Below are 19,706 nucleotides of genomic sequence, written 5' to 3'. Positions count from 1 at the left end.
ATTATTTATTTACAATCTGATCTTACCGATTGCGGATACTGTAACCGATCTATGATAAACTACTGTAGACATCAATTGTAAGCAGTTATACATGCTTCATAAAAAAAATGCTAGATGTCATCCTTTAGCTGATGCACATGGTTAAAATCAACATAACCAAAGTAACAATGTGCAAATTCAAATAAAATATAAGATCAATCAATAATTACAAAAATTCAAATTTGTTGAGGAACAGAACGCATTACATTGTATTCAAGTGTATTCAAAATGGGAAGGAAAAAGTATAATTGGAAGGCGAGAAATATCGCAGAAGTTGAAATTGACAATTCTGCGACTAAAAAGGTATTTCTGTATAATATTATATCCAAAAAATAATGAATAAGATTTAATGATACTCTTCTTTGAATAGATTCCTATAGACATAAAATATCGTGAAGATAATTACGATAACTGTAACGCGCTAGTTCTCCCAAATGAGAAAAGAAAAACAAAGAGCAAAGTTAAAAAAGTCACTACTACACGGTTATTATCCAAGAAACGTAGAAAACAATTAGAGAAAGTTATAGAAAAGAAGAAGAAAAAGTTACGTGTAAGTTATAATATAGAATTAATTTTTTCTCTTTGAGTAATCATTTTGCATATATTCTAACCTTTAACAGAGGACTGAACTTTTAGAGGAATTGGTGAAAGTTCAAGCACCGCAGGAAGAACTGAAGCAATATGTATCTTTGACCAGTGTTCAAACTAAAGGACTGAAACGTCACTTTAAAGAAATGGAATTACCTGTTAAGGAATATACGGACAAATCAAATAATGAAAATGAGGACAACATGTCAGAAGTACCTATAAATGCTATTAAAGGTAGCAAGAAGAGAAGGATGGCAATTTTGAACGAACAAAAGTTACAGGATGCTGTTTCAGATCCAAACATCCTTGGATTTGATGTAAGTTAATGATATTAAAAGTTAATGTAAAAACTAATGATTATTTATTATAGGAACCTAGCAATAGTGAATCTGAATCTAATTCTGAGGACAATGAAGACAGAGAGGAGAAAGATGCAGCAGAAACTTCAGAAGAAAATGAAAATATTCCAAACAAAGAAGATAATATTGTAGAGAATAGTATAACAAAAAGTACTGTGGAAGAACAGGAAAAGCCGATTGAAAACCAAACCACTATAAGTAAAGAATTGTTAAAACCACAGCAGCCAATAGAAAGAACGCCTGCCACGTTTGTAATGCTGGAAAGGAAACCAGAAATCCAAGCAGCTAGATTAAAGTTGCCAGTGGTAGCAGAAGAACAAGCTATAATAGAAGCAATTAATGAAAATCCTGTCGTAATAATCACTGGTGAAACGGGTAGTGGCAAAACAACTCAGGTACCCCAATTTCTCTATGAAGCTGGCTATGCTCGAGAAAAGGTAATTGGAATAACAGAACCTAGAAGAGTAGCAGCTATATCTATGAGCAAACGTGTCGCCGAAGAGATGAATCTCACTGAAAAAGAAGTTTCTTATTTGATTCGTTTTGAGGGGAATGCTACATCAGAGACAAAAGTCAAATTTATGACTGATGGCGTATTATTAAAAGAAATACAGAGCGTACGTAATCATCTAGGTTAATTAAACGAAATACTTTGAGATAATCGTAATCAAGATTTTAAATATTTCAGGATTTTTTACTGACGAAATATTCGATAATCATCCTCGACGAAGCGCACGAACGTAGTGTGTATACTGATATTCTGATAGGTTTGCTATCACGAATTGTACCACTTCGAAATAAAAGGAAGAATCCTCTGAAGCTCGTGATCATGTCAGCCACTTTACGCGTGGAGGAATTTGTAGAAAATAGTAAATTGTTCAAAACGAAACCGCCAGTATTAACAGTGGAATCGAGACAATTTCCTGTTACGATACATTTTAATAAAAGGACAAGCATCAATTACGTTTCTGATGCTATAAAGAAAGCCATAAAGATACATACTCGCCTTCCCGATGGTGGAATTTTAATATTTTTAACAGGTATATATTTTATCAACTAGGGATTATTTCTAGAGCTTATAATGTTGTTGTTTTAAAAATGTATATCGTTAAAATTTAGGGCAACGGGAAGTGAATTACGTAGTACATAAATTACGCAAAGCTTTTTCCATGAAGAATAAAAAGGAAATTGCAAACAAGATGAAAGAATCGCAGAAGACTAATGATTCTTCAAAAAAAGAGGATGATATAAAAAACAGTGATAATGAGGACAAGAGTGATAATAGCGATGACGATGACGATGATGATTTTCGTAGCAAGGAAGCTATTCGTTACAACAAATTACGACAAAAGAAGAAAGTTCAATTACCAAATATTAACCTAGATGAGTACGTAAGAAAATATAATAGTAATTCTTCCAGTTTCTTTATAGTTAGATACGGATATTTTTGGTAAATTTTCCAAGGTTCCAAAAATCTACAAAATGCACATAATGTATAAAAATATACAAAATATCCAAAGTACTTATTATGTAGTAGATAAAACTAATTTTTATTGAGGTTCCATTTCTTTATATATTTATAAAAATATGTAATTGAATAAATATCCGCAGTTTAATTAGAACTATGTATCAATTTCTAGTTACTCTGTGATTCCTACTGATGACACTCACGAAGATTTAATTGACGCAGAAGATGACGAAGAAATACAATTAGACGAGGATGAAGATGAAGATGACGACGTAATTGACTTAAAAGTTTGTGCAAATGCACAACCATTGTGGGTTTTACCATTATATTCTCTGCTTCAGAATCACAAACAAGCAAAGGTAATTAAGAAATTTGGAGAATAATTCACAAAAAGGGCAAGTGGGGAAGATAGTATTAAAAGTCTCTAATCCTTAGGTATTCGAGCCACCCCCAGAAGGACACCGTTTATGTGTAGTATCAACAAACGTAGCAGAAACTTCTTTAACTATTCCTAACATAAAGTATGTAGTAGACTGTGGACGTTGTAAAACGAGAATGTACGATAAAGTAACTGGAGTAAGCACATACAGAATCTGCTATACTAGCAAGGCATCTGCTAATCAACGAGCAGGGAGAGCTGGTAGAACTGGTCCTGGACATTGTTACAGGTACTTATATCAATATACAATTTTAGAGTCATTGAAAGATCTAATTTCCTTATTGGATATTATTTACAGGTTGTACTCTTCAGCGGTGTTCAATGATCAGTTTGAACAGTTTAGTCAATCAGAGATTCAAAGGAAACCTGTGGATGATTTACTGTTACAAATGAAAGTCATGAATATTGATAAGGTTGTTAATTTCCCATTCCCAACTCCACCAGATACTATACAATTACAAATTGCTGAAAAAAGATTGATGATTCTTGGAGCTTTACAACAACAAACTTCCGACAAAGAAGGTATTAACAACTATAATTATTTACGTTAAATCACTAATTTAATCATTATCGGTTACTTATTCTTTACTATACTTATTTTTTATTTAGGTTCCTATAGTGCCAAAGTAACGCCGCTCGGTCGCAGTATCGCAGCATTTCCAGTTGCTCCCCATTATGGAAAGATGTTAGCTCTCTCTCATCAATATGACCTTCTGCAGTATACAGTGTGTATGGTGGCTGCACTTTCTGTTCAAGAAGTATTGATGGAAGCATTCAATATGGACGGCGATTCTCGAAATAAATGGTTGCAAATGAGGCGCTTCTGGGCTGGTACCGGAAATAGCTTACTTCTTGGTAATTAGAATTTTAAAAAATTAGAATAATATTAAGAAATGAAGATTATACTAACGCAGTGAAATGTATTCTATGCAAAGGCGATCCGATGGTCTTAATTAGGGCTGTGGGAAGTGCAGAATATGCTGGAAGTAAAGGAAGATTACTTCCCTTTTGCGAAGAGCATGGTTTACGACACAAAGCAATTGTGGAAATTCGAAAGCTCCGGCAGCAGCTAACGAACGAAATTAATTTGAATATTCAGGATTTGAATCTCACTATTAACCCACAGTATGCATTGGAAAAAGTAATTGAATTACATTTTACGTTTAATAAATTCCTCTCCTACTGACAATTTTAATTTAGGATGAAACCTCCAACCGATATAGAAGCTAAATTACTCAGACAAATAGTCCTTGCAGGAATGGCTGATCAAGTTGCAAGGAAAGTGATGCCAGATGAAGTTAATGAAGATCAAGATAAGGCTAAATGGAAATATGCTTACAAGTAAGATATCAAAGACTCCTTGATCATTTAAATCATAGCCGAATGTAATTATATAATCTTTTATCCAGAACCACAGATATGGAGGATCCAGTATTCATACATTCCTCATGTGTTCTTCGAAAAATCTGCCCTGAATGGGTAGTGTATCAGGAAATATACGAGACAAATAAAATGTACATGCGTGGTGTTACAACTATAGAACCCGAATGGTTACCTAAATTTGCTCCATCTCTATGTCAGCTTGGAGAACCTTTGACTGATCCACCACCAAGGTTTCTTACTCCTAACCTTACTTCTCTTTTTAATACATAAATTGCTTATATCAATGTATTTGCGTAGGTATGATCCAGAAACTGGGAAGGTAATGTGCAGTATGGCAGGAACATTTGGAAGAGCAGGTTGGAAGTTACCAGTAATGGATGTGGAGTACCCACTATCCGTAGATGGAGTTAAATGGTTTGCATGTTTCCTTTTAGAAGGAAGAGTGTGTCCAAAATTGAAACAGTTCGTTCCTTCATTGTTATCGACTCCCCAAAGTATTAACAAGACATGGGCTAAGTAAGATTTTAAATACATGAAGCTACTCGACATTGAATTAACAATTTTATATGATTATTTTAGATTAATACCACGAACACAGGAAATGACGCAGTTATTACTGTCCCGCGGAATTATGTCAAGAGGACAATTACTAGAAACTTGGAAAGAAGATAAAAATTGTAAGTACATGTTTTATAGCATGTACATAGCTATAGGGTCGGAGTAAATACTAAAAATGATTCATTATTAATTTCAGTCCTTCTGTCTGCTTATCAAAAATGGTTACCAGAATCAGCTCATGGACACGTTATGCTCATTTGGCCACCTGTATGACAAATTTAGTATCTGATTCTGTATTCACGAATTGTATGTATATTTTATATACCCGAATTATGTAATATACAATTATTTAATACAGTGATATATTTCAACAACCGTTTATTCAATGAAACTGTAATGTCGCATACGATCTAGATTAACTAGAAGCTCTGTTTTGGTTTTTCATGAATTCATACACGTGGCACTTTATGTATCATTCCATTTCAATGATTGTAATAACAACTACTCGCTTTTAATAAATTACTATCTTAAACCTACATTAATATCCGATATCCACTAATAGAACACAGTGGTGCATAAAATGCGTACAATGATAGAAAGTATAATGAATATTTACAAATCTTTTGCAGTTTTGCTATAAATGAAAATTTGCGCGTGACACTAAACGTCCATTATTCTACACAGTAGAAGTAATTTTCATTTGAAATCGTTGGCAGTGCTATGACATCAGTAATTCAACAAATATTTGGAAATGTTAATTAGGTCATTCTGCTTTTACTGCTTTCTTCTCTCTCCTTTTAATCGGATTTTTTTTACAATCTCTGTAAACATTGTTCAGATCGAAAGCTGCCTTTATATTATCCTAAAAAAGCAACTATTTTTGTTTGATACATACTTTAACGTTTTCAACTATAAGAAACCCTATCATACATACCAATGAAAAAAGAAATTTAACTAGTTTGCCCTTATGATCTGCGTATGGACGTCTTTCTACTTCTTTCCCATCCTTAAATAAAATTAGGGTGGGAAGCTGTTTGCTAGTGCTAGCATCGCTTATGTGGTACTTCACTGCAGCATCTGGATACCTCCCTATATCTACTTTTCCGAATTTCAAATTTTCCAAAGCGTATCTACAAATCCACTAAATATTACTTTCAATGAAAGGTTGTATAATGATAAATAGTGTATAAGTAATCAATCATTACGAACTCTGCCGAAAGCTCGGAGAATATAGGTGCAAAGTTGACACAAGCTGGGTTCCATGCTGTGTAAAACGCAACTAACCAAACGATTCTTGTGTCACGGTGCAATTCCTCCTGCAATCCGTTTGCACCTCGTAAGTACGTTACTTTCTCTGGACCTTGGTATGTTGGTTCAGGAAATACTAGACCGCATACTGTAATTATTAAATCATGTAATAACATTCATTTGAAGAATAACTATAATATCAAGTCAACACATACAGATGAATACAATAGCAAAAATTATTCCCATACGTATATCTGCGTAAAACCAAAGAATCAGATTGGCAACTTTAGTATATACAAAGCTGGATGATAAGTAGCTTATCATAGTTACACTTCCAGTCTTCCTTGTCCTTATCATTATGACTATCATAAGAAAAAACAGAATCTCTGTCTCTCTCTGAAACAAGAATATATCTAGTATGAAATATATATTCTATACGCATAGCATAATAAACTGTTTGTCTTTACATTTAAATGACTTACCCCATCAAGTTCGCACTCAACTTGAGCAAATACATAGTTACACACAAATGGAACACGTTTGGAGACAATATATGAGAGACTGAGTAAAATGTTTATAAAATAATAAGGCTTCAACAGAAGTCGCAAGTCTTTTTTTAAAGACATTTTCTCTCTTTAAATGATCTGTGTATAGGTTATGTTTGCTGATTAGGATAACAGCAGCTTCAAGTTTCGTGGAAAGATACTTTTATCCTATTTTATTATATGTAGAGCGAGTTTTAATTAATTTATAAAGATATTCTGAATAATTTGTTATAATTCAATTTTTTCCTTGATGACAATAGACGAGGCAACAATTACAATTTGCTCATGTCAACGAACCCTTCCATGTTTAGATGAACTCCAAAATATTATCAAGACTGTTTCATATAATTTCCTTATCGAATACAATACAAAATTATGAGAAGAACGAGTATAAACGAAGCATGATCTCACTTTAAGGAATTAAATGGTAAATTAGCGACATAAGTAATTCGGCTGTCTCATTGGTCGACAAATTATAATAATACAAATCAAGCGAAATAAGTCGTCTAGAATTTCCCTATTATCTAATTAAATTATTTTAATTTGTGATATTACATTTTCCAATTATTTTTTTCATAATAATTTTTCTCAATAATCAATTCTCATAATAATTATTAGTAACAGCATTTGAAAGAAATTAAATTGTTTTTCTAAACTATTACTATTTAATATAAGTAACTCCTTATTATTAATTTCCCATTAATCTTTTATAATTAGTACGATTTAGATAAGTCATGTTAATAATGAAAATAAATAAATTAATTAATAATCGTATTCGATAAATTTCTATGCATCAGACGAAACTGTACTACATAGGAAAATGTATTATAGATAAGATACGACTTACGATTAATCATAACACATTCATTGGACCCAATATCTCAAAATTTTCCATAAGAGGGGGTAAAGTTTTATATTTTAATGCAATATAGCGTAACACGCACATATAGACACGTATATGCCTACATTTCTAGAACGATCTAAATAATTATTACATAAATTTGCATGAGAATGATCCATCTGTTATGTTTACAATAGGTCTAACACAGTTCAATAACATTTGAAGATTATTAACACTCTGTTCTTGAGAAGCATTATGTTAAAACAATATAAATGTACATAGCCTGACATTAGAGAGATATATCCCCACTTTTTCTGTGAACAAAGATCATTTACTCTCAAATACTCCATACTTATCAATTGCTTTTGAACTAAACTTCAAATATGAAGTCCTTATTGATCGTATATTTGACTGCATATGTTTGGTTAACATTTTGTCAGAAAGTTTCAGCCTCTAATAAGAGTATTCCTCTGGTAGTTATTACCTGGGATTATAAGGATGCTACACAAAGAGGTAACTACACATTTCTGTATTTAAAAAAATAGGAACAATATTATAATGATAATTTCTTTTCAGCATGGAATGTTTTGAACAATGAGAGAAGGAGTGCCTTGGATGCAATAGAAGAAAGTTGCAGTGTCTGTGAGGAGCAAAGATGCAGGAAAACTGTAGGATATGGAGGCAGTCCAGATGAATCTGGAGAAACAACTCTGGATGCTCTAATCATGGATGGGTATATTTTTCATTCATTTACATGTATATTCTAAGCAAAATATTGTTTCTAATTGAATTATTTACCAAAAAATAGAGTAACAATGGATGTGGGTGGTGTAGGACTATTAAGAAATGTGAAAAATGCCATTTCAGTTGCTCGTAAGGTTTTAGAGAACACCAAACATTCTTTGCTTGGTGGAGAACTAGCTACAAAATTCGCCGTAGAGATGGGATTCAAAGAAGAACCTTTACAGACAGAAGAATCAAAGAAAATGTGGTTGGATTGGAAATCAAACAACTGTCAACCCAATTATTGGAAGGTATGCCAATAATCTTCCATCTAGGAAAGAGTCCAAGAAAAGAAGAACCAAAGAAGCTGAAAATAAATCTCATACACATATATTTGTATTATATATAAATGTCCGCCTAAAATCGTATATTTACTTTTTCAGAACGTAGTTCCGGACCCAAAAAGGTCTTGTGGCCCATATCATGTAACGAATATCAAGGAAGACAATGTGGAGGAGCATGAATCATATGCGAACGAAGAAAACCACGATACGATCGGAGTTGTAGCTATAGATTTGAATGGACACATAGCAGCAGGTACATCGACAAATGGAGCTAGAAATAAAATCCCTGGCCGCATTGGGGATTCCCCCATAGCTGGCGCAGGCGCATATGCTGATCAAAAGGTTGGTGCGGCAGCTGGAACCGGTGAAGGAGATATAATGATGCGTTTTTTGCCAAGGTAAGAAGATTACTCAATGATCTATCATAATTAGGTATTTATGCATTTTTAATAAAAATATATAGAATATATAATAGAAAAAAATACTATATAATTAAAAGTCTAAAGTGAAGTGTTCACTATGATATTTAACAGATTGATAAATTTAGTTTCCATCTCTTTAGTTACGTTCATAAAGATATATAATTGTGAAAACATCCACAGTCTAATCAAGATGTACTCTTGTTCAATTATTTGCAATTTTCAATCTGAGAATATTTTTTTAGTTTCCTGGCTGTAGAGGAAATGCGCCGTGGCGCGACTCCAACTGAAGCTGCCACCACAGCAATTAAAAGGATTGCCGAACATTATCCTACATTTACCGGTGCCGTAATTGCAATAAACAAAGATGGAGAATACGGAGCTGCGTGCAACGGAATCACACGCTTCCAATATTACGTAGCTAATACTGAATTAGGACAAGCGATGATGCGTTTTGTTAATTGCATAGACGCCAAATACGAAGTCTTTAAAGTCTAAAAACGACCGATCGTTTCCTTTGTAATTGAATGAAATAAAAATTGAAGAACTACTGAATATAATATAATATCTATATTATAATATATTGTTATCTGTATTATCTAAAATAAATATTATTTAAAGAAAGAATCAAAAACTAGAATTGCAGTTCTGATCACATAAGACTTAAGAAGATTCAAATTCAAAATACTTACGGCGCTTTCCGATAGATAGCAGTACCGCTGCGGCGTTTGTTGACGGAGGTGATGCTTTTTGGATTATGATATCTGTCGAAATAGTTGAGCGATAAATATCGATTTCTTTAAAACCAATATTATTCATTTCACAATACCAGGTGTATGTGAGACATATACTTCAATCTACAATGTTGAAATTTTAATTAGTTTCTGTTTTTTTATAGAAATTTAATTGACGTTAATGACCTAACCTCAACATTCTAGAACACTCATATACAATAATTAAAATGCCAGAAACAACGGAGGAGGACATGGGAATGTCCGTTCGTTTAACGAACGATGACTTCCGGAAACTGTTGATGACACCAAGAGCATCTGTTCCATCTGCAACTCCAGCTTCTATACCTGGAACTGCTAGAGATGCCAATGCAAAGACTGCGCAGACACCTAATGTTAGTGGTGGTAGTCGAGCAGAGTTGCGAAGGAAGAAAAAGAGCTTCTATGCCAAACTGAAAAAGCAAGAAGAGGATAAAATGGCAGAATTGGCAGAGAAGTATAGAGACAGAGCTAGAGAACGTAGAGACGGTACCAATCAAGACTATCAAGCAGAGGATCCAATGAATAGTGCCAGTGCATATCGTGCAGTTGCACCAGATTTAAAGTCGGGAATGGACGCAGCTGAACGAAGGAGACAGATGATTCAGCAATCAAAATTCTTGGGTGGTGATATGGAGCATACTCATTTGGTGAAAGGCTTGGATTATGCTCTCCTGCAAAAAGTAAGAATCTACAATAAAAAATTATTTATAAGAATATAAATATATTAAAAAAGAGATATATTAAAAAAGATTTTATTCTACAGGTACGTAGCGAGATAGAAGCAAAGGAACACGAACAAGAGCAAGAAATGGAGAAGTTGGTGAAACCAAAGGAAAAAAAGGATAAGAAGGAGGGAGAAAAGAAAGACGATGAAATGCAGTTTAAAACCAAGATAGGACGCAACGTTTATAGAACAGTTATGACCATGAAATCCAAACAGATCGAAAGAAACGAATTATTCACTCCTGGCCGTATGGCTTACGTGATAGAATTGGATGACGAAAACACGGATGTAGATATACCAACGACCTTAATCAGAAGCAAGGCAGATGTGCCCACCATAGATAATACCCCTACCTTAACAACAAACGACATTGTAATAAACAAATTGGCACAAATTTTGTCTTATCTTCGCCAAGGCAACCGTCATGGTAAGAAAGGAAAGAAGAATAAAGATGGAAGGTCTAGACCTGACGATATGAATGACATGGATATTGCTCCAAGGCCACAGGACGAGAGTATTTATGGAGACATTGGTGACTACGTTCCGACGATTGGTAAGAAGGATCCGAATCAACCGAGGGAAAAGAAAAAGGCCTCTTACTTTGATAAGCCTGAAGGTGGCTTGGACGCGGATGATAAAGCAAACACTCCACAATTACCGAATGTTGTACCTTCCAATTCGGATGGTAATGCTCCAAAGAAAGGAGCGCTTCTTAATAAACTAGCTGCCGAGCCCGAAGGATATGCAGAATGTTATCCAGGGCTGGATGAGATGCAGGACGCAATAGATGATTCAGACGATGAAGTAGACTATACTAAGATGGATCTTGGCAACAAAAAGGGCCCCATTGGCAGGTGGGATTTTGATACACCTGAAGAGTATAGCGAGTATATGAACAACAAAGAAGCTTTACCAAAAGCAGCATTTCAGTATGGTGTAAAAATGGCTGATGGAAGAAGAACAAGGAAGTATAATAAAGAAAAGAACGAGAAAGCTGAATTGGACAGAGAATGGCAGAAGATTCAAAATATTATGAACAAAAGGAAACCCACTACGGTGTTGGATGGTGCATCAGAATTCAAAGTCCCTAGGTATTGAATGTTCGAGTAACTTGTATAATCTTGTTTACGATATACATATATATAGAGAGAGATTGTATAGAATATATATATATGTATGTTGTAGTATATATTATATGATTTGTTTATGATTATCACTTGTACAAAATCAGGTATGCAATAAAAGACTGTATAATATTTTTAAAACGATGTTGTCCCTGATCTCTCTTTATGAAATTGCGTTATTACTATTGCAACTTACGATCTGAGGCTTACATAATTTTTTCATTCGTCACAGCTAGAGATCTGAACATTCATGACCTAAAACTGACTAAAACCAGTGCAATATTGGCCATGTAAACATACTGTGACCTACGACCAATTGATAGAGGAGAATCTTTCATTTAAACTCGTTATAACCAGTTAAGACTTATAATTAATGATAATTTATTTTAAATACAGTGTCGATTCACAACATTCTGACTTATCTAAGATAATGGAAGTGACGTATTTAAGACATTTTAAGACATTGAATTACTTCAAATTGGAACATTAAAGATTTTAATCCTCTTAGACTTAATTTTCTTTGTTCTCAGAAGAGGACGATTTCTTTAGACAATATTTGTTTACTATTTAAATAATAATAATTGTTTGATCATTCATTGTAATAAAAATATAATAAACAGTTTGAATTTACAAAAGATGTTATTATTGCACCTTAAAGATACGTATTACCTTTAAAATGAACGACTTCTTATCAAAAACAGATAATTATCAAAATTCTTAACATATATCTAGATTTTCAAAATAATAATTAATCAAGCTAATAGTTAGTAACTATTATCTTAACAAAAATCGAGATACATCGATATTTATAGATATATATTTCGATATAGGTAACCGGAAAACATCACTTATCCAAATGATGGTAAACAATCAAATACAGAAACGACCAAAATATTATTCGATTCCCCTGCTACTTCCTAACAATTACGAATGATTTATCTAGAATTCGAATTTCTTCTATTTTTAACTTCACTACTCTTTTTTTAAAAAGTTGTTTATCTTTTTCGGTAATGAATTGCTTCTAGAGTATTTCATTTCTAGTTTATGTCTTTCGAATAAATTTTCTAAAAATTATTTGCTTTGAACATTTCGTGGCTTTTATGTGTAATTTCAAATTCGTTTCAAATTATTTTTATTACGGTGCTAATGAAATTTCGATACTTTTCGTATAACACGTATAATAACTTGATATTTTGAAACGAGAAATCTCATTGGGAAAATCCATATGGAAAATTGGAGTATAAGTATTAAATGATCCGTATAGATAAAGGGAAAAAGAATTAAAAAACAATTCTTGACCCTGCTGGCTGATACAACCAGCTTATATAAACGTTGTGCGTTTTAACGCGGTTCAGTCAGATAATCGCAAGTGCCAGCCATTTACCAGCCGTCAGTAGCTGAATAGCAGTTGGTGAAGTGAACGCTCTTCGACAAAACAGCCGGAGGACCATCCACGTTGATTTTCTGATGTTGTTCCTAAAAAACTTCTTGTCGATACGTTCCTACGCCGTGAACACAGTAAGCCAATCATATGAAATTTGTAGATACCAAAGTTTATACTGCTTTGGTATACGAATAATTCAAATAAATATAAATAGTAGAAAATAGAATGATAATTCGGTAGCAATACAGCATATAGCATGTTGGAGATATCTATGGTGATAGTAGATGGTGTTGTGTCTATATAATTTTAATAATATGGTAGATAGAAGTAGGAGCCAGGTTTGGTTTTTCTTACTATCTTGTAGCATACTTTCCTTTCGCACAGCTTCCTCACACTGTCTTCTCTTTGCAGTTTGTTTGAAAGTACAGTGAAAGTTAGAAGATATCGTTAAACGTTGGAAATAGGTATGTACAATGGTGTATACTATACTGTATTTGTTACGATGCTTAATATTTGGTATTGGGTTGGCTGAAGAATAAAGCCCTAGCGAGACGAGTATAACGAAGTCAGTGATTATAACAATTTCGTATATACCTAAAATATTAATCACTATTAATTTTTAGTCGCTATTAATTTTTCATTTCTCTATTTATTCTTATTTATATTCGCTGATATAATTTTTTAATTATTGAATTTCCATAGTTTCTATAATCTATAATTAATAAATAGTAATTTGTTAGTTATATAAAACTGATTTTTCTCACAATCCGTATCTCTTCAACATTTTGCTTACATTAATATTTCATTATACTTGTCTCACTAACAACATAAACTATGTATGTCATTAAATCAATGACAACTAAAGTATTTTGATATTTAGACGGCAATGGCACAACTGAAAGTGGCTATAATTGGCCAGAGCCCCTTCGCAGCCGAGGTCTACAAGCTCCTGAAGCAAAATGGTCATCAGATCACAGGAGTCTTCACCATTCCCGACAAGGTTAACCGGGAGGATCCCCTAGGTAATTAATCCTGCAAAAAATTTTTACTAATCAGTTCTCAATTTTCCAACATCGTAACAAACATTCTTTTACAGCGACGACAGCAAAAGCTGATAATACTCCAGTATTCAAGATCAAATCCTGGAGAAGCAAAGGCGTGACCTTGCCGGAAATCCTTGAAATGTATAAAGGAATCGAAGTCGACCTAAATGTTCTTCCATTCTGCAGTCAATTCATTCCCATGGAGGTCATCAATCATCCTCGTCATCGCAGCATATGCTACCATCCATCGATACTGCCGCGACATCGGGGAGCTAGTGCTATTAGTTGGTCAGTTGCTCCGAACTAAGTAACCATAATAACACTTTACCTGATTGCAGTTGACTAATGTAACAAATGAGATCGTTCGGTGATCATTGTGCGATTTTCTAGCCGCTTATCTACCGAACTGGTATTACTCGTGGCGAGAGAGGCGCGTAACAAGACGCTGACAACGTCAATCGAACGCGTATCTTAGAACAAGTTCGACTTCATTATCGGGTGCAAAATTATCGCGACACATGATACATGTTTATTCATGCCTTTCTCGTATCGGTGAATGCCGATAAAGAGACTGATAAATTGTCGGGCGCTACTACGCAATCGTCGTTTTCAATAATACAATTTTCTTGCAAGTAATCATGATCTTCTTATGCTCCCTTTAGGACGTTGATAGAAGGAGATGATACCGCAGGATTCTCCATTTTCTGGGCGGACGATGGCCTTGATACAGGACCAATTTTACTCCAGAGATCGTGCAAAGTAGAGCCTAATGATACTCTGGACTCTTTGTACAATAACTTCCTGTATCCTGAAGGTATCAAGGCCATGGCGGAGGCTGTGAATCTTGTGGCCAAAGGAACCGCTCCAATGATCCCCCAAACAGAAGAAGGCGCCACTTACGATCCCATGTTGAACAAAAAGGAACTTCAAAAAATAGACTGGGCCAAGCCTGCTAAGAAAGTTCATGACTTCATTCGTGGCTTGAATAGTACTCCAGGTGCGTGGACAACTATCAACGGCGAAGAAGTTCGTCTGTTTGGATCTACCTTGTGGACTGGCGATAAACTACCTGAACACGAGATCGAAGTACATGTGGAAGATAGACCAGGCATCATTCACGAAGGTGGACTGCTAATTAACGCTATTGATAATCACTTTGTTAACGTGGAGCTGATAAAGATTGGGAATAAAACCATTCTTGCCAGCAAATTCGGTCAACAGAGTGAAAATACTACGCTTGAGTTCACCGAAGAAGAGCAGAAGAACGTAAAAACCTTAAAGAGTATCTGGGAGAATATCCTGAAGATGGACGTTGACGAGGATACTGACTTCTTTGCCTGTGGTATGTGGAAGAGTATTTCTATTAATATTTAAGAATTAAAACTTTATTAATAAAATTTAATTGATTGAATATCTGATATTTTCTTACAGGAGCAGGAAGTATGGACGTTGTGAGGCTGGTAGAGGAGGTCAAAGACACTCTGAAAGTGACTTTGCAAAATATCGATGTCATCATGGCTCCAGTGTTCATTGAGTTTGCTAAGACGGTAATTCTTGCAGCTAGAGGTATCTCTGCTGCCAAAGAGATCAAGTATGATGCAGTGGAAATACAAGCAAACAACATGACCTTGAAGTTTCCTAGACAATTGTTCATAAATGGAGAATTCGTGAATGGTAGTCAAAAGCCTTTAGACACGATTAATCCTCATGATGAGAGTGTTATCTGTTCGGTTGAAACAGCTTCTGTGGAGGATGTGGATAAGGCAGTTAAGGCTGCCAAAAAGGCCTTTGAAGAAGGGGAATGGAGCAAGATCAGCGCCAGGGAGCGTGGAGCTCTTCTTTTCAAGTAAATATTTTCCAAAATTTCCTCTAGTACATCTTTGTCTTATAATTTAATGCATTATCATAACGTTATTATTTTATAATTTATTTTATAATATTCGACATCTTTCCAGATTAGCAGACCTAATGGAGGAACATAAGGAAGAACTAGCTACCATTGAAAGTATAGACTCCGGTGCAGTATATACTTTGGCTCTGAAAACCCATATAGGAATGTCCATAGAGACCTGGAGGTACTTTGCTGGCTGGTGTGACAAAATCCAAGGCTCCACCATACCAATAACTCATGCCAGGCCAAATCGCAACTTAACATTCACGAGAAAGGAGCCCATTGGTGTCTGTGGTCTAGTTACTCCTTGGAATTACCCTCTCATGATGCTCTCCTGGAAAATGGCAGCCTGCCTGGCAGCAGGCAATACCGTAGTAATGAAACCAGCTCAAACTTCACCTTTAACAGCTTTGAAATTCGCAGAGCTAACTATAAGAGCTGGTTTCCCACCTGGAGTTATTAATATTGTACCAGGGAATGGCACTGAAACTGGAAATGCTGTCTGTGAACATCCTCTGATCAGGAAACTAGGCTTCACTGGGTCTACACAGGTTGGACAGTCCATAATGAGGTGTTGTGCTAACAGTAACTTGAAGAAAGTATCTTTAGAATTAGGTGGAAAGAGTCCTTTGGTTATCTTTGAGGATACTGATCTTCAACAGGCAGTTAAAATTGGAATGAATAGTGTGTTTTTCAACAAGGGAGAAAATTGTATAGCTGCTGGTATAGTATTCAAACAATTAAAAAAAAATGTTCTTACAAAAACATTATTAGAATTTTAAAATGACTAAAAATTCGAATACATTTCCTTTCTTCTAAATAGGTCGGTTATTCGTGGAAGAGACAATTCACGACGAATTCGTGAGGAAGGTAGTGGAGGAGACTAAGAAGATCTCCATAGGAAATCCTCTAGATAGAAGCACCGCCCAGGGACCACAGAATCACGAAGCACACATGAATAAGCTCTTAAGTTTTGTGAAACGTGGAGTTCAAGAAGGAGCTAAACTAGTTTATGGGGGAAAGAGATTAAACCGCCCAGGCTGGTATTTTGAGCCAACTATCTTCATAGATGTCAAAGACGATATGTACATAGCAAACGAAGAATCATTCGGCCCTATCATGGTTATCTCCAAGTTCAGCTCGAAGAACATGGATGAAATGATAGCTAGGGCCAATAATACAGAGTATGGATTGGCTTCAGGTATCTTAACAAAGGATATCAGCAAGGCTCTAAGATTTGCTGAGAAAATAGAAGCTGGGACAGTGTTTATCAATACATATAACAAGACAGATGTGGCTGCACCTTTTGGTGGTTTCAAAATGTCTGGTTTTGGCAAGGACCTGGGTCAAGACGCTTTGAACGAATACTTGAAAACGAAGACCGTTACTATAGAATATTAGAAGATGTCATTATTAGCTTTATCTATTTTCATTGCACTTCTATGATTCATAATTTATGCACCAAAAACATATATTTGTAAATCCTTGTACCCTTTTTTATTCATATTGAATATATTTTTTAAATGTTTTTGATATTTTCGAGTTTAGAAGATAATCATCGAGTCATAAGATAATCAAGATTTCTCATCTTGAGAAACAGCAAAATCTTGCTCCCACGCAAGCGAGCTACATAAACAGTTTTTACACAAGCTCCTTCTAGCCCTCTTTCAAAACTCCAGATGCTCCGACGTGCTTTTTTGTATAGAGACAAGTGTGCTCCATTTCTGTGAGTAGTTGGCCGTTATACCATTATTTCCTTCTAAGATCTTTCCATCTATTTTTCTTCCGTCAATTGATCTATATTCTCAGAGAATCATTTCTTTGTATTCAATGATCATAACAGATAGAATGTATTATAAAATATTTGTTAAGATTGATTCTAAGCTGCTTATCAACAAGTGGTTCTGTTTAGTTGTATAACAAAGTATTAACAAAGTGGATTATATAAGTTATTACAGATATATAAATTGCCTCTTATACAATTAAATGTCTTTCTTTTTTTATATTCCATCCTCTTTTTTTTATAAAATTTCCTATTTTAACTTCATATTAAGATAATTTTCTTTATCCATCAAATACTATAAAATTGAAAAAATTAAGAAAAATAGGCTTGTAATCTTTTTTTCCGTGTAGTCTTCAATTTCAATATTTTTACTAAAATTATTATTATTTAAAAATTTCTTCAAACAAACCCTAATCCCTTTATTTACTAATAAATTTATCCTAGATGAAGATTCTGTTTAAGATTATCTCGAGCCACAAAGAACAGACGCGGAACATGCAAAACGTTAGCTTCAAGATAAAGAAAGAAAAACTCCCCGAAGTTAATAGACACGTGTTGCTTCTGTGTACCTGAAGATCCACCTACTAATTCAAAGGCTTCTACGAAAGTAGGTGTATGTATGGTCAACAACCCCGAGGGCAAGAACAGCTGTTCTCACAAACATTCCATCTCCTGCTTCCTCCTTCTCCATTTGAAGCAACCCCATGAAATAGCTCTAGAATAATAGTTACAAGTTCACATCCCTTTCTACATCTCGTTTCAAAAAAATTCCGTTCAGTATGAATTTATGATGGTTCTTGGCTTCCAGAAATTATTTTATATCCTTAAAGAAGAAAGAGAAATAAGTATATGAAGAATATAATGAATAAGAAGAATATAAAAGATACTATGACTGCGATAAAGGTATTACATAAATGAATAGCTGGAGAAATTCTTTCCGATGACCACGAACACGATTTCTTTTCTATGGCTTTTGAAATGAATAGCCTTTTCATGGAAATTTCGAAGATTATTGAATTAATTCGACGACCGGGCAACTACGGTTTTCCATGCGGCATTATTCATCGTGAACAGGAAATGCAAATTTTCTTCTGACCCGGCTCTGCTCCCTCGCCGCAGGACGCTGCCCCCTGACCCTTTCCCAATCCCTGTTGCTTTCTCTCTTCCACATGCTTCTGTTTATCTTACTTTTCCGCCGCGCATCTACGCTTTCTTCTCCCCTTTTAGGTAGCTTCTGAACAACTCCAAAAAATTGTTACGTTTTCAATGGAAATGTGCCTTCTGATCAAACATTAACTTATATCTAAATGCTTTTCCTATTCTATTTCCTTTAAAATTTCATTTTCAAATTCATTGTGTTAAAAATTAGATATAGTAGATCTATATCAATCTAAATGGAGATTTATTTTACCTATTAAATATTATAATAAATATCCCTAACTAAGTCATTTAATTATTAAATATTATTATTATTAAATGAAGCCTTTAATAGCGTTAAAAATGAAATATAATGGATTGCTAACTATCAAAATCGCTAATTATTATGAATAGAGATTCTAGTTCACGATACTTGATACTTAATACTTGACTAATTATTTACGAACAGTATTTTCAATGCTTCTAGAAATAGAGCATACATATTTCCTACCTAACAGCAACCAGTTTTACTTGCGAGGAGTGTGAAGACAATATCGATGAACCGATTAAGGGAGTTGCTGGTCTGAAAGTCGCATTGGCACTAAAATTAATGCGGTCAAAATTCATATCGCGATCCACTTAGCAATTACATTTGCCAGCCAACAGAGAAGAAGCCACGCATCCCGCGTCCAAATGTCCCCTCTTCACTCGGAGAACCGCACCACGTGTTTCTTTCTCTCGGGATCCTCCCTTCTCCGCAGCTGTTCTGCAAATCAAGTTCACTGTTCAGTCGCCCTCGGGACATCGTGCTGGATGGCTAAAGTACATTGTGTCTTCATCAATTTCACACGTTTTCTCACTCAACAAAACTGGTTCAAACCGTTTCAGACCGT

The 19,706-nt window shown here is 34.6% G+C and overlaps 5 protein-coding genes across 8 annotated transcripts; 4 read left to right on the top strand and 1 right to left on the bottom strand.

The window, feature by feature from the left end:
• The first annotated feature begins 111 nt into the window (after nucleotides 1-111).
• LOC132914643 (probable ATP-dependent RNA helicase kurz) lies at nucleotides 112-5,370 on the top strand. 2 transcript variants are annotated; one of them, XM_060973929.1, is made up of 16 exons: nucleotides 112-342; nucleotides 410-589; nucleotides 660-944; nucleotides 998-1,603; nucleotides 1,675-2,026; nucleotides 2,106-2,373; nucleotides 2,627-2,813; nucleotides 2,890-3,122; nucleotides 3,192-3,415; nucleotides 3,503-3,748; nucleotides 3,829-4,018; nucleotides 4,094-4,234; nucleotides 4,303-4,506; nucleotides 4,574-4,792; nucleotides 4,856-4,953; nucleotides 5,031-5,370. In XM_060973929.1, exons 1-16 carry the CDS (start codon nucleotides 268-270, stop codon nucleotides 5,105-5,107), a joined length of 3,585 nt encoding a protein of 1,194 aa, XP_060829912.1. In that variant the 5' UTR covers nucleotides 112-267; the 3' UTR covers nucleotides 5,108-5,370. The 2 variants fall into 2 exon arrangements, with proteins under 2 accessions (XP_060829912.1, XP_060829913.1); XM_060973930.1 differs by lacking the exon at nucleotides 112-342 and having other exon boundaries at nucleotides 464-589; nucleotides 676-944.
• LOC132914650 (thioredoxin-related transmembrane protein 2 homolog) lies at nucleotides 5,124-7,781 on the bottom strand. Its single transcript, XM_060973947.1, has 6 exons — nucleotides 7,675-7,781; nucleotides 6,565-7,133; nucleotides 6,298-6,478; nucleotides 6,044-6,230; nucleotides 5,769-5,964; nucleotides 5,124-5,696 (listed from the first exon to the last, which is right to left on the bottom strand). Exons 2-6 carry the CDS (start codon nucleotides 6,706-6,708, stop codon nucleotides 5,598-5,600), a joined length of 807 nt encoding a protein of 268 aa, XP_060829930.1. The 5' UTR covers nucleotides 6,709-7,133; nucleotides 7,675-7,781; the 3' UTR covers nucleotides 5,124-5,597.
• A 64-nt stretch (nucleotides 7,782-7,845) lies between these two features.
• LOC132914649 (N(4)-(Beta-N-acetylglucosaminyl)-L-asparaginase) lies at nucleotides 7,846-9,467 on the top strand. The gene is made up of 5 exons (XM_060973946.1): nucleotides 7,846-7,981; nucleotides 8,045-8,201; nucleotides 8,277-8,502; nucleotides 8,635-8,933; nucleotides 9,200-9,467. The coding sequence occupies exons 1-5, from the start codon at nucleotides 7,852-7,854 to the stop codon at nucleotides 9,450-9,452; spliced, it is 1,065 nt and encodes a 354-aa protein (XP_060829929.1). The 5' UTR covers nucleotides 7,846-7,851; the 3' UTR covers nucleotides 9,453-9,467.
• A 177-nt stretch (nucleotides 9,468-9,644) lies between these two features.
• Nucleotides 9,645-11,716, top strand: LOC132914646 (protein Red). The gene is made up of 3 exons (XM_060973935.1): nucleotides 9,645-9,788; nucleotides 9,893-10,407; nucleotides 10,491-11,716. Exons 2-3 carry the CDS (start codon nucleotides 9,916-9,918, stop codon nucleotides 11,547-11,549), a joined length of 1,551 nt encoding a protein of 516 aa, XP_060829918.1. The 5' UTR covers nucleotides 9,645-9,788; nucleotides 9,893-9,915; the 3' UTR covers nucleotides 11,550-11,716.
• A 1,193-nt stretch (nucleotides 11,717-12,909) lies between these two features.
• On the top strand, nucleotides 12,910-17,845 carry LOC132914645 (cytosolic 10-formyltetrahydrofolate dehydrogenase). Of its 3 annotated transcripts, none has more exons than XM_060973932.1 (8): nucleotides 12,924-13,093; nucleotides 13,371-13,423; nucleotides 13,840-13,981; nucleotides 14,056-14,290; nucleotides 14,665-15,344; nucleotides 15,434-15,848; nucleotides 15,958-16,616; nucleotides 16,717-17,845. In XM_060973932.1, the coding sequence occupies exons 3-8, from the start codon at nucleotides 13,846-13,848 to the stop codon at nucleotides 17,292-17,294; spliced, it is 2,703 nt and encodes a 900-aa protein (XP_060829915.1). In that variant the 5' UTR covers nucleotides 12,924-13,093; nucleotides 13,371-13,423; nucleotides 13,840-13,845; the 3' UTR covers nucleotides 17,295-17,845. The 3 variants fall into 3 exon arrangements, with proteins under 3 accessions (XP_060829914.1, XP_060829915.1, XP_060829916.1); XM_060973933.1 differs by lacking the exon at nucleotides 12,924-13,093 and adding an exon at nucleotides 13,102-13,297; XM_060973931.1 differs by lacking the exon at nucleotides 13,371-13,423 and having other exon boundaries at nucleotides 12,910-13,093.
• Nucleotides 17,846-19,706: the final 1,861 nt, after the last annotated feature.

Source organism: Bombus pascuorum, chromosome 15, assembly GCF_905332965.1.
Source record: "Bombus pascuorum chromosome 15, iyBomPasc1.1, whole genome shotgun sequence".
Taxonomy (NCBI): Eukaryota; Metazoa; Arthropoda; class Insecta; order Hymenoptera; family Apidae; genus Bombus; species Bombus pascuorum.
This window is presented reverse-complemented; position numbering and strand designations above follow the sequence as displayed.

Coding starts and splice junctions, on each gene's coding strand:
- LOC132914643 (XM_060973929.1), top strand. CDS start 268: ATGGGAAGGAAAAAGTATAATTGGAAGGCGAGAAATATCGCAGAAGTT. Junction 945..997: donor CAAACATCCTTGGATTTGAT/GTAAGTTAATGA, acceptor TATTTATTATAG/GAACCTAGCAATAGTGAATC. Junction 4,954..5,030: donor TTGGAAAGAAGATAAAAATT/GTAAGTACATGT, acceptor TATTAATTTCAG/TCCTTCTGTCTGCTTATCAA.
- LOC132914650 (XM_060973947.1), bottom strand. CDS start 6,708: ATGTCTTTAAAAAAAGACTTGCGACTTCTGTTGAAGCCTTATTATTTT. Junction 6,231..6,297: donor TTTTGCTATTGTATTCATCT/GTATGTGTTGAC, acceptor TAATAATTACAG/TATGCGGTCTAGTATTTCCT. Junction 5,697..5,768: donor TTAAATTTCTTTTTTCATTG/GTATGTATGATA, acceptor TTGCTTTTTTAG/GATAATATAAAGGCAGCTTT.
- LOC132914649 (XM_060973946.1), top strand. CDS start 7,852: ATGAAGTCCTTATTGATCGTATATTTGACTGCATATGTTTGGTTAACA. Junction 8,202..8,276: donor GATGCTCTAATCATGGATGG/GTATATTTTTCA, acceptor ACCAAAAAATAG/AGTAACAATGGATGTGGGTG. Junction 8,503..8,634: donor GTCAACCCAATTATTGGAAG/GTATGCCAATAA, acceptor TTACTTTTTCAG/AACGTAGTTCCGGACCCAAA.
- LOC132914646 (XM_060973935.1), top strand. CDS start 9,916: ATGCCAGAAACAACGGAGGAGGACATGGGAATGTCCGTTCGTTTAACG. Junction 10,408..10,490: donor ATTATGCTCTCCTGCAAAAA/GTAAGAATCTAC, acceptor TTTATTCTACAG/GTACGTAGCGAGATAGAAGC.
- LOC132914645 (XM_060973931.1), top strand. CDS start 13,043: ATGTTGTTCCTAAAAAACTTCTTGTCGATACGTTCCTACGCCGTGAAC. Junction 14,291..14,664: donor GGAGCTAGTGCTATTAGTTG/GTCAGTTGCTCC, acceptor TGCTCCCTTTAG/GACGTTGATAGAAGGAGATG. Junction 16,617..16,716: donor AGAAAATTGTATAGCTGCTG/GTATAGTATTCA, acceptor TCTTCTAAATAG/GTCGGTTATTCGTGGAAGAG.